Source organism: Athene cunicularia (genome assembly GCF_003259725.1).
Source record: "Athene cunicularia isolate RWA chromosome 1 unlocalized genomic scaffold, athCun1 chr1_part2, whole genome shotgun sequence".
In the NCBI taxonomy this organism is placed as follows: Eukaryota; Metazoa; Chordata; class Aves; order Strigiformes; family Strigidae; genus Athene; species Athene cunicularia.
In genome coordinates this window covers 4,428,943-4,441,732 of record NW_020799092.1, presented here as the reverse complement: position 1 = coordinate 4,441,732, position 12,790 = coordinate 4,428,943, and the positions used below count along the sequence as shown (strand labels likewise).

Here is a 12,790-nt window from a genome sequence, read left to right as displayed (position 1 = left end):
CTGCTTTGTTCCTCCCACCATATTTCTGAGGCTCAGGCATTATCATCTGGAAAGGGAAGAACACAGACCTTATCAGTCCTGGTCTTTAATGATCCATGATATTTTCCCCAAAAACAGATTTCAGAGACCAAAACTGGCCAGAGTCCAATTAAAAATCCCTCACCTCCTTCCATTTGAGATTCCTCTTTCTTACCCTACACAGCTGTGTGAGCGCTGCTTTGCATCGTTAAATAGCCTAACACCATTCCACCACATAAGCGGCTGAACGTTACTCATAGTGAAATATTGACTGTATGTTAATTATGCAAAATGCTTAGGATCCTTCTCGAAGGATGGAATAATAGAAATGTAAGCCATTATCATGTACAGGAACCGAGGAAATAAACCTAAGGGAAACAAGCACCAGAAACTGTCACACAAAATGGAGACCAAGTCAAAAGCTTAAAAAGGAACAAGAAAAAGGCTGTCAAACAATCTTCCTTGGCATGGTGGGAGACATTGCAGAATGCAGCTAGCCTGGCAGAAAGAAATTAAATAAGCCTGTCAAACTGCTGACTCAGTAGAAGTCAGCACAACCCCCAGCACACTTTAGAAATAAACCCAGGTCAATAAATGCCAGACCCCTTCATGAGGCAGAAAGGCCAAAAGGACAGAAACTCAGATGCCACTACGAGGCAACATAGGAGTGAGTGCTGGGATCTAAAGTTACCAAAGGCAGTCTGAAGAAATTACAGACTTGTGGAAAACACAGTTCAGGCAGAGGGAAAACAAATGATGCTAAACATATTGTACGCGCAAATCAATGACACTAAACGCATGCCAGAGTTCATGAGCAGTGAGAGTAACTCAAGCACACAGTAGCTCCAGTGATAACCACAGTTTTAACACTGAGATACCTTTGAAAAGCAGCAGGGAAGTTAACACATAACAGTTCAGAGAAAACCACAGGGAAAAAGACTGTCTTGGTCTAGTAAAAAATACTGCCAAGATGCAGGTCAGCATCAAGCCAAGTCAACCACGCACAATCAGGATTCAAACCCAAAGCAAGGAACGTGTGAGAACCAGGCACAGAAATTCGGGCCAAAACCAACACCAGAGGAGAGAAACCAGGCCAAAGACACAAGAAACAAGCTATTCCTTACTGAAAAGAAGTCTGAGTAATTTTATATTAAGAAAAATTTATTTCAAAGGCATTCAGAAGCAACTGTGACCAGACTCCTGCTCCAGGAAAAGCAAACTGCCAAAACCCTAGGGAAAAAAAAAAAATAAAATAGGGAAGAGGAGTAAGAGAAAGAAAAAATACGAAAGAAAAACATAGGGTCCTATGAATATGCAGATGAGGGCACAGCAGCACCTCCCTTGTCTCAAGCCCCATGGAGGGAACAGAGCCTCCAGTTAGAAATGTAAAAATAGAAAAAGTGAAGTATTCACAGACCAAGCAAAGACGTTGTTGGTATGAGATAAGAGTCTCTCAAGCAAATGCAACTAAACAGATGAGAACACACTCTCCTGCACCAGGGGCACATCCATTCACTGTGATCCTCCTTCAGCAGAAGCTATGTTAGCACTCTCTCCAGACGTTGTTTGGTCAGCTGTTACCTCTCTGCCCTCATCTCTTCACAAATTTCAAATCTTAAAGCCATCAAATATTCACATGCTTTCCTCAGCTGTCTTTTCATTGCATAGTCTGGCCACCAAAAGCAACAGGAAATAGACTGCCCCTTCCAATGGTACTAGGGACACCTGTGCAGTTGCTGGGTGCTGCTGAGTCCCTGAAGTGATTTCCAGTATGTGTCTGGAGGCAAAGCAGAGGAAAGTGTGTTCTGTGTATCCATCCAGTGTTGCAGGACACACAACCTATCCATATCAGTCCTGAATAGAGTACATCTGGAGCAATTACTGTTGGGCTGATAAATAGTCCGTTCACTTGTAAATGGAGTTTGAGGAAAAAAGTAATTCTTGTATTCAGATTGAAATTAGAGAAGAGTTTTGGTCTGAAGAGAGGGCAAGGGAGGAAATTCTTAGGATGTCAGCATATATCATTTAGGCTTTTCACAATGACATAGTTTGCTTAAAAATGGCAATGTACAAAATGAAAGCTTTAGAAAATTTCATTTTCACATGACGTTTTTCTATCAAAACTGGTCAATGTTACAATATGTTTTTACTACATTTAAATAACCTGCTTTTTTTTTTTTTTTTTAAATGCCAGAAAAACATTTTTGGGGACTCAAAATAAATATGAATTTGTTTTCATTCACCAAAAAATACAAAACAACAGCTATGTTTATTTTTTTCATTTCTAACCAAATCAACTCCCCCCCCCCCCCCCCCTTCCTGGTTCTTTGAGAATACTGTAGACAGATCAGGGATGATAGGATAGATCTTTGATACTGCATCGTGATAGGAATATTTAATTACTCTATCCATGCTTGAAAGCTCATCTTCCCACAGCAGCTCAGCTATCACCTGAATTAAGATATGGATGTTTATTGTCAACATGCTGGGATAACATATTCCCACAATCAATTAAGTGCTCACAATGAAAGGGACACAGATATACAGCAACATCTGACATGCCATGAAAACCTCCAAGCTGGCGGTAAGCAAGAGGGTTTTCAACCAGAAGCTATGTGGCTCTGGCACTAGCACACGAGCCCTGCGCTGAGAGATGGTACTGCACTGCAAGATGTAGTCTTACCACAGGTGGGTTTTTTTGTTCTCTGTAAAGTTAGGATTATCCCCTTGGATGTTAAGAAGAGGTGTTGCGCCTTATCAACCATAGCTCTCCAAGCACACAAAAGCTTTTTCCCATCTGCCCTTTACACTCTCAATGAGGACCCCATAAGCTTGCACAAAGACAGTTCTAATTCTCCACTGCTTATCAAAGCCTTCACGAGAGTTAGGCAGTTGGTGTGTAAAGCCTGCTGCCTACCATGCTGACTAATGTTGTCTGATTGTTCCCTTGTACTCCCCCGTTGGTCCATCTGTACCCATCTGCTGTCTTTTGTCTTCTAATTAAAGTGCAACCTCTTTGGAGCAGGAGCCACTTTTCTGGTTAGTGTTCACACAGCTCCCTGGAAAGCAGAGTCCCCAGTCAATAACTGGATGCTGGGGACAGCAATGATGACACGCAAGAAGTGACTGCATGCACATGTGGCAAGGGGGAACAGTGACCCCCCCTTGCTGTATGGCATAGGCAAGCCAGCTGGAAGAAAGCCCCAGACTTCAGCTCTCATCCAGAATGCAAACAAGCAAGAGCAGTCTTCTCCCGTGGCTGGATCGTGTTACCACATTAGTACACTGGGCACAGTCCTCAGGGTTGTCCTGTCCAAAGAGTCAGGTTGTCAACCCCAGTAAGGGTCAGATGGTTACCATCACCCTCATCAGCTACACCAGCACGGAAATGGTAGGAGGCATTCTAACTACAGCCTGGGCTTAATAAAGATCTCCAGATTTTCCAATATCTGATTTGCATTAGAGGACAAGGTCTCTCCAAGAAGCTGTCATTGTTTCAATGTAAGAATTCCCTCTGGTAACCAAGGAGTAGGGCCTGGTGGAGAAGAGCCAGAATATTTTTCTGCAGGCTCATGAATCATACAAATACAGTCCAAAATTCAAGCAAACAAAGTCAGGAACCACTTCAGCAAGAGGTAAAGAGAGCATACAGTTTATACATAATATACAGTGGTTAGGAGGAGACATCCAGCTAGTGTCCTCTTTGGTCAAAGAGATGAACTAGCTCATTACTGCAGGATGCAGTAATCTAATCTAGTGGTCTGATACGATCAGTCAGCAAAGATACTATTTGATCAGCATGTCCACAAGATTTACGTAGGAGGCTTTTTCAGAAAGAGTGGCCCATTTCTTACCTGATAAGGAAAGCTTGCATTGCCCTTCTCCTTAGGAGTCAGTGTAAGATTAACATAGCCATCATTAGCCACAAATACATACAGTTACACTCTGGACAACTGTGAGAAGCCAAGCCAAATCCTGACACTGAATGCAGCATAGGTGCACAAATAAAGCCATTTGTTTGTTTGATGTAATGAGGGTCATCAACAGAGCCATCAGATGTGACCTAGATCGGGTATCTAAGGGACACTCACTTGGGAGTAGGATATCTATAAAATACATATTCTTTGATGCAAGGCTGCTGTCTAATGAGAAGCAAGGGATTCGAGAAAATACAGTCTCTTAGAGAAATGTCCAGAAAGAACAATTTACAAATAAGATGGGAAATGTATTTGCAGACTCCCATTCTAATTTTAGCCATATGTGCTTAAATCCAGAATGGCTCATCTCCCCTAAGTGAAGCTGTATCCTAAAAACTGGTTCTATGGGAACAGAATCAGTCACTAACTCTGAGCAGGTTTAAACAAACTCCCATGCCATTTCTCCTCAGGGACAATGAGTCATAAATCCCCATGTACACAGGGAAATTAGCAAAACAAGATTGATTGGCAAAAACAATCCAATCTTCTCTCACTGTAAAAGGAGTCGGTGGGATAAAAAGCATTTTCTCTCTGAAGTCCCTTGACATGCTGTCAAGGTGCCAAAACTCCACACATAGAGCAGAACCTGACCAAAGGCAACAAATTCCACCTCAGGGAGGCAAGCATACCTGTGCATGCATGTGTAAGTAATCAGAAAGGCTTGCTCAGGTGGGCACCAGACAACACAAAGGGGAAACTGTCTCAAATGGTCTAGTCATCTTTCCAAAGGTAGGGAAGTTCTTCAGAGAAGATGCTTGGATTCTTGTTCCTCTCTTATTTTTAAAGAGCCTTCTTCAGAAAATTAAATAAATAATCTAAATCCTTCCTTCTATTGGGAAACATAACAGGTATGTGATTCATATTAGTACTTCATGGAGTGGCCAGTACCACACAGATCCTTACTAAAAGCCAAGAATACTGATCAGATTTTCAGTCCTCTTCTCCTGTCCTGTTATTTCTGTCACCAGGACATTGTAGCACACAAAGAAATGACAGTGAATATTTCCTTTAATGCACAGAAAGACTTGAGACCAGGCCTGAAGTCTGCATCATTATCAGAAGCTACAGCCTCTTCAGCATCTCTGTGGTGTTCATCAGCCCTCCAAAGCTGCAGACTGCAGGAGGTGACAAGTACCTCCACAAGGGCTTTTGTTTGCATCCATCCACAATAGCCTTCACGGGCCAACTGCCTGCTCATACAAAAGGTACATGGTGGAAGCTTGTAGAAATGTCTTCACTGGACCAGGCTTAAAGCTTTTGCTGATAAGCTTGTCCATAACCCAGTTTTTCTTCCTTATCAATTAAGTGGTCTCTTATGAGACACTTTAGGTTCATCTTTTTCATCTAATCACAGAAATGTAGGCTGGCAGAGAACCATAAGAGATCTGTTACAGCATCCACCAGCTCTGAGGCAGGAAAAGATAGATTTAGACCCTGTGATGTTGGGTATTTTTCTGTGTCCTCCAGCAAATGAGCCTCACCAGCAAATGAGCCTCAGCTCCCTACATATCTAACCAAAATCTTTCTGCTTGAAAATTTAGCAAGATTTCTTCTTTCTGTTTACTGTGGACATAAAAAGCAACTGACCATAATGTCCTTTCTTCAACAATGATTTAGATGTCCAAAGACTTATCTTGTTCCTCCTTCCTCTTTTTTTTAGATAAAAACCCCCTTATTTTTTGATTTTTCTTTTCTGAATCCTTCTTTTCTGTAGCTCCTTCCCACATCCCAAGGGAATCTTTCCCAATCACAGAAGGGCCTGACATTGCTCTGTTCCAAGCAGGGGACAGTGTCACACAAGTTCACTAACTCACCTTATGTGGACTACATTCAAGACTGAACACATCTGCCCATGGGGCAGAGAGCAGTGGGACCATTTTTCACCCTATTTCAGCATGAGGGTGTACAGGAAGTCTACAGTCACAGAGGCAGCTGACAGCATGCCACAGCAAATGGCCTCATTTCCAGAGAGCACTAATGTGTGCAGTAGTGTAGGAGAACAGTCTGAGTAGCCTGTCTGTGAATCTGTAATCATGGACACATCGATGGCTAGAAGCAGCAGAACAGATGCTGCTAATTGATTTTCAGGAGTTCAAAAGTCAAACAATGATAATTATAGGAGCAGCACCAGGCAAACATTTTATCTGCTGAGGGGAGTGAGGGTTGATAGGGGCAGAGGATTAGCACATGCAGCAGGGAGAATGAATCTCTCAACATAAGTTTCCCATCTGTCCCCCATTAAGATGGCTTGTAGTGGCACCCTGACAAAACCCATCACCTGGGGCTTTGCTCATCCAGCCAGGAGCAGGAGTTACTGGAGCATGCATGGTAAGAGATGCTCCAGGGAGCCTGCAATCAAATGACTCTGTGGGGTGGCACAAGAGGTTGCTGTCATGAGCTGCATGGAAAGGTGCTCTGAATCCCCAGTGACACACCTAAGGGAAGAGGCAGAGAAACATCAGTCAAAGGGAGAGGCTGAGAACAACCTAGTAATAGAAGTGATGAAAAACTCACAAGAAATTAAAGAGGAGGAAGAATCCCAAAGAGGGCCTCAGGGATAGTAATGTTTGTGTCATCCCCAGTTTTGCTGGGGGAAAGTGAGGCAGCAGACAGAAGGAGTTGTGTCCTGCCTCAGCAAGGAAGGTGGATGTGAGCAAGAGGTGGAGAGCAGCACTTGCCAGCTCTCATGAAGGGATCATGAACCCAGAAATAAATTCTCATCATATGTGGGATTGTAGCAGAGCAGAGGAGACAGGCAATCAGTAAAGAAAAAAGCTGGGTGAAAACTCTTCCAACACACAACTCACAGACACAAAACCTAGTGTAGTACCAATCCTCTGGCTCACCTTGCAAAACCTCTGGCCCCAGCTCATTGCTGCACTGAGGCAGGGCCCTTCATGGGGCATATGGGTGGACCTCCTTTACCACCTCCATCTGCATACCTGCCCCTCTATGATAAATTCAACATGGGTATCTAGGCACCCAAGACACACCTAGGCGGTCTGGCCAGTGAAAGAAAAAGCTCTACTAACTAGATAATTAAAAAGTAGTGAGGAAAGGCATGCAGCCTTCTGCCCCTAAGGAGCAGAGAACAAAGAAGTGGATGAAATGCAGCCTATCTGCTTATCACCAGAGGAATTGTTACCTATGGCTACAAGAGCAGAAAAACTCAGATTACTGCCCCTTTTCAGAAAGTGGTTGCTCTACACGTTATTTCATTATCAGCCCTACAAGGCTTCAGTCTGTCTGAAGGACACTGGAGGAGATTTATCATCATCAGAGTCTGGGGACAGCTGTAGGTCTTCTGGAAAATGAACTCCTGTTCTGAAATACCTGGTGAGGTTTTGAAGATACTTCTTCTCAAATTGGGATGAAAAATCAAAATCTCAAAAAATTTCACAGACCTGAAAGCCTGAAGTTATTCAGTCACTGTCTGTATCTTTGCTGCTCAGAAAACGGAAGGCTTTGCACCTGTTTTAAATCACTTCTTTATATATATATATATATATATATATATATATTTATATATATATATATGCCCCATGAGATGTAGTCCTCACAATCTACTTGCCATCTCTCAAGAATCAACTGCACCAAGCTGTAAACAGCAGCAAACTGTGTCACTCAATCCAGAGGAGACTAATAAAAATTATCAGAAAGCTAAAAAACATGATCTACCAGGAGAGACTGAACAAATCCTTGTTTAATCCACAGCAGAGATGACTGGGAGACTAGAAGCCTTCAAACATACATAGGGAAGATAAAAAGAGGAAGAGAGTAGATGATTCTCTATGTCCAACTAGGGAGATGCCAATTTGTAATGGGCTTAAACTGCAGCCAGGAAATCTAGGTTAGACATCAGAAAAACTTTTCAGAGTAAGGAGAAAGAAGCCATGGAAGAGATTGACTCAGGATTTCATGGCGTTTCTAGCATCGAAGGACTCGCAGAACAGGTGAGACACACATCTGTCAGGAATAATTTCAGTCTAGTTGATCCCTCCCTTAGGCACAGGGAGGGACTAAATGACCTCTCGATGTTCCTTCCAGGCACAGCATCTGATTATGGATAAAAGTGTGCAGCAGTGTAATTAAAGATTGAGCAATAGTGAATGCACAGAAGTGGACTGAATCAGTATTTCTCATGCAGCCTTTCATCTCTCCTCTCCTACGGCCTGAGTGTTTGACTTGGAAATTCTCCTGCACTTTGCACAGTTTCTTCTATATATTGCCCAGAAGTTGCCAGGACAAAGCACCTTGCTAATTTAGCAAAAATTAGTGAGACTTTGGACGATTTTGCACTGCAAAGCAATGCATTTACAAAGGTATTGTGATTGTGTGCTAATAATCTATGAATAATTTATGGCTTGCATTATGACATTGCCTGGGAGCTGCTGTTAAGGGCCAGCACTCCGCTTTGCCTGACTTTATGCAAACACAGAATAAAATTATGATCTTTGCCACGAAGAAATCTGTTTCATCCTTATATTTTAATGTTTGCATTTCCACTGAATGGAGAAAATTAAGAAAAAGGGTATAAGTTCCAGGAGTGAAAGGTATTTTTCTGTGATCAGAGCCTGTTGGAGATGACTTCTGTGTTTTCAAGGAAGAACCTGCCAGTGTAAAATTCAAACAGATCAGAGTATGATTATAATAATCTGATCTTTCCACTGAGTGAGACACCCACTTCAAGGTAAAACATTTGTATTCAGGAAGCACTGTGGGCTTTTCACACCACTAATTCCATGGTTCATCATAGTCTCATTTCAATCCAGCCCCAGCTCCTATGAAACAACTGTTCTGGTTTAATGGGCGTCAAGCAGTCCCCACAGACAGCAAGGTTCGGGCAGGTCCTAGGTCTAAACCCAACATTCCAGCTCACCTTCCACTATTTGTCTGGCTCCTCTGAGAGACCATGGATATTCTCTTAGAGACTGAATAACACTCTTACTGCCCATGGTAGCCCCCCAGTGAGGGTGAGATAGAGTAACGCATGTGACAAGCAGGATAAAAACAGGATTGCATTTAGCTGTGCCTCCTCAGAGCCTGCAGAGCATTCCAGCAACAGATTACCCACAGTCAACCCTGCTAATAATCCCTAGCAGGATTCATGCTGCTACTGCCTTGTTTTACTGTTCTGACAAGTGAGTTTTCTGTAAGAAAAAAATTTGGTGCCAGCTGGGCATAAATCCTTCTGGATTTTGCCTGGTGGGCTTCAGTGAAGTGTAATGGACAGAGCCTGATGTGAGGTCTCTGCAACCTGAGCTTTGTCTGCCCACCCCCTGTGCAATATCCAGTCAGTCTGCCTCCAAACATGTCCAAGAGTTGTCCACACATGCTGATGCCATGCCATACATTTCCCCACACTCCCATCCCACTGAGACCTCTGCTGACTCTTGCAGACCATATACTCTCATCTGGTCTGCAGTGTGCCAAAGCCATGAGGTTGATGGGTCTTCCTGGAAACCAGGTACAAGCGGGGATCTTTCACTCTCTCCCCCAAACTCCTGCAACTACTGGGAGACCTTAGTGCCTGCCAGGCTCTTCTGCCTCCTTCAAAAGTTATTCTTCCAGCCCTCTTCTAAATGCACTTCTCCTGACAGCTCCCTATTTCATTCTCATTTCCTCAGGAATTTCTTCCTGGCTTTGTCCATGCAGGCCTCTTCCAAGTTCATGTAGAGAACAAGCAACCAAGGAGAGAAGGCTTTCTATGCCTGGTGGGGCAAAGGGCCGTTTCTTCTAAGCCATACACAGCACCCAGACCAAGCTCTGCATTCATATCTATTGAGTTCTCTGCTGAATTCCCCTTGCTTTCACTCTGACTTCTCACCTCATCACTTTTCTATATCTTATTTTCTTAGCCCTCAAACTACCCCCTCTACTTCAATTCAAATCCTTTGAGAGTGCTTGTTCCAAGCCTGGACCACTGACATTTATGTGGGAGGTGAAATGAACCAAAGATTTGCACTACCACAGAAATCCACACCATTTCTAAAACGGTGCTTTGGGTTACATGCAAATTATTCAGAAATATGCAAATTTGGGTCCTTGAACAACTCAATACGATCTCATGTACACATCCTACTTGATGCACCATCCTATTGCAAATGACACTGGCCAGATATATCAAGTACAGTTAACACTGGCATATATTACTAAGTGTGGCTCTAGCTCACAGTTGTTTAGCATATGGAACTTCACTGCCCCCAAGCCATGCAGAGAAATATTTTCTGTCTCTGCCATTGAAACTCATGGCACAGAGGAAGTATCTTCTCTGAAAGGCGGGAAAGCTTTTGTTCAGAGGTTACAGAAGTGAAGCTGATGAATTTTTTATGCGTGCTAATGGAAGAATGTAATGGCATCCTGCATGGAGAAGACCGCAGCCTGGGTACTGGAGATACCAGTGGTCCAGGATGCAAGCAGGAGTTTGCCAGCCCTTGATAAGAAGTACAGAAAGGTAGGGGAGATTATTTGCCTGGAGCCTTCCTCTATCCTCTCCACTGACACAGTTTAAGAATTACCAAAGATGTCCTACCCTCTCCCACTTCCTCTCCTTGGTCAGAAGGATGATCACCAGCTTGGGATGCATCTGGTATCCATCTTCACTGAACGACAAATTCCTGCCTTCAAAGGTGACATTGATCAGGTACCTGCAGGAGACAAAAAAGAGCAAGGAGAACGTTAACACTTGGGAGCCCGCCTTCCCCCTGCAGAGATTAAGCTGGGATAGTACGAGCAGAATGCAAACAATGGAAAATCTAAGAGGAAGGGTGTGGAGGAAACAGAACAATTACTCCAGAAATCGGGACAATCAGGCAATTCAAGGCAATTGCACCTATTTTGTGATGGAGAGAGAGAAGCGTCCCACTGTTGGCTCTCTATGGATTGCTGAAAGCATACATAAGTCTCATGCACACACATGTGCCCACAGTCCTTGATTTCCCATGACCACAAAGGGCAGAGGGATCCATAGTAATTAGCCATGTAAACACACTCCACAGCCTACACTTTGCTCACTCTCCAAAAGGGATTTCACATGTCATCTGGGGACAGCGATGGCCTCCAGGTGAAGCAGTGAGACAGCCTCCCCCCAGCCCAAATATCGAGGCAACAATAAGGGAAGCTGCAGAGAACAGAGTAACGAGCAGTGCACCTGCGAGAAGCTCCATCCCTATCAGAGCCAGCACGCCTTGCAGGGCTCAAAGCAATCGTCTGAAGTATCTTAGGAATAGGGACAGTGGATTTTGAGATAGCTCAGTGAAAGTCCTCTTCCCTATGGTCAGAGTCATGCCTTACACCCAGCAAGATCAAAAAAAAAAGGGTGATCAGGCCTGCAAATCCCCACAGCCAACGTTAATGATTCTCTTTGTCTGGAAAGGTCCTGTCACTTCTGTGCAAGGCACCCTCCTTTGGGGCATCTCATGTCAGCTGTACAAATGGACTATTAAACAGTCTGGGCTTCAATCTTGTTTATCCTAAGGCCTTTTCACTCAGATCTGGCAGCAGGGAAGACCTTTAAACAGACTGAGATTACAGCTACACTCATTCCAAGGCCTCCCTGTATTGTAAGAGCATGTTAAAGTGATACTGCTGTAAATGAGAATCAAGTCTTTTGTTTTCTTAACTGTCAGACCATCCAGAATGACACTGTGGGGAAGAGGAGGAGACAAATACATATTTCACAGTTCAGTGGTTTATATGACATTTCCATGGCACTCTGACAGTTTCCCCTGTTCATATATTTCACTTCAATTCACAATCCTGTTGCATGAAGTAGATTTTGCCTTTATACACCCTCTCTGGCACCAGTAGCATAATATCACCATGAGAGGCAGAGGTGACCAAGCTGCCTGCAGGGCTAGCCCCAGGATTCTGCCCTCCTGTGCTTTGCCTGGTTCTCCTATAAATTACACAAGCAACACTTCCATTACAGATGTGAGAGGTTCTTCTGCTCTATTACACCATGACACCAGGAAACATTTCCTGATATTCAGCTTCAGTTTGTACTTCTAAACTCAATTTGAACCAACTTCAAGAAGAACAGGCTTCACACTTTCCCACTACCTGCACACATAGAACTCCCTTCTAATTTAATGAAAGCATTTGTAACAGAGAAACTTCTTCAAACAAATAAAAAAAAAGGTCATAATTTTACCTTCTTCCTTTTCCCAAACCTTTTTGTCCTAACTCCATTAATCAACCAAACTCATCCACTAATTCTCATTACCAAGTGCAACCATCAATTATGTTTACTTCTAAAGGAAATTCCATACTTGTTTCATGTTGTGACCTTCAGGGGAATGAACGCATAGCATAAGAAACAGCCATGAGAGAGCTCAGTGTGAAACATTTGCAACAGGATGATTTTCAGAGGCAGACCATTCGTTATTTTCTAAAAGCTGGACCATTCACCACCCAAACACTGAAAGAACCCCAAAACATGAGTCACATGGAAAAATCTTAGCCATGCAATTGTTCTTAATGGTGTAAAACATCCCATATCAGAACCATACATGCTTCTTTTCTGGCATTTCTTTCCCAGATGTTTGCATTGCTCTGGTACTGAGTTACACCAGGCACAGACACTACCACACATATGTAAAGCTCTGGTGGTGGGAAAGACCTTGCTGTGGGCCAAGATTACAGCTACACCCATTTCATTACTTCTCTGCACTAGCCACCAGAGTAAAGACAAAGCAAGGCTCCAAGAAGATGAGGATGCCATTAGCCTGATGGGAGTTGCAGCTTTATATGTCAGTAGTTAGAAAGCAGTGCCAACATCTAATTAAACAGGCTGA

At 43.3% G+C, this 12,790-nt stretch overlaps 1 protein-coding gene across 1 annotated transcript in view; it reads right to left on the bottom strand.

Annotated features, from left to right (window-relative positions):
• Positions 1 to 12,790, bottom strand: part of GRIN2B (glutamate ionotropic receptor NMDA type subunit 2B) — a 200,405-nt gene that overhangs the window by 67,530 nt on the left and 120,085 nt on the right. Inside the window, exon 4 of the mRNA XM_026840954.1 lies at positions 10,528 to 10,642. Within this exon, the coding sequence (XP_026696755.1) occupies positions 10,528 to 10,642 (115 nt within the window). The remainder of the gene's footprint in view (positions 1 to 10,527; positions 10,643 to 12,790) is intronic.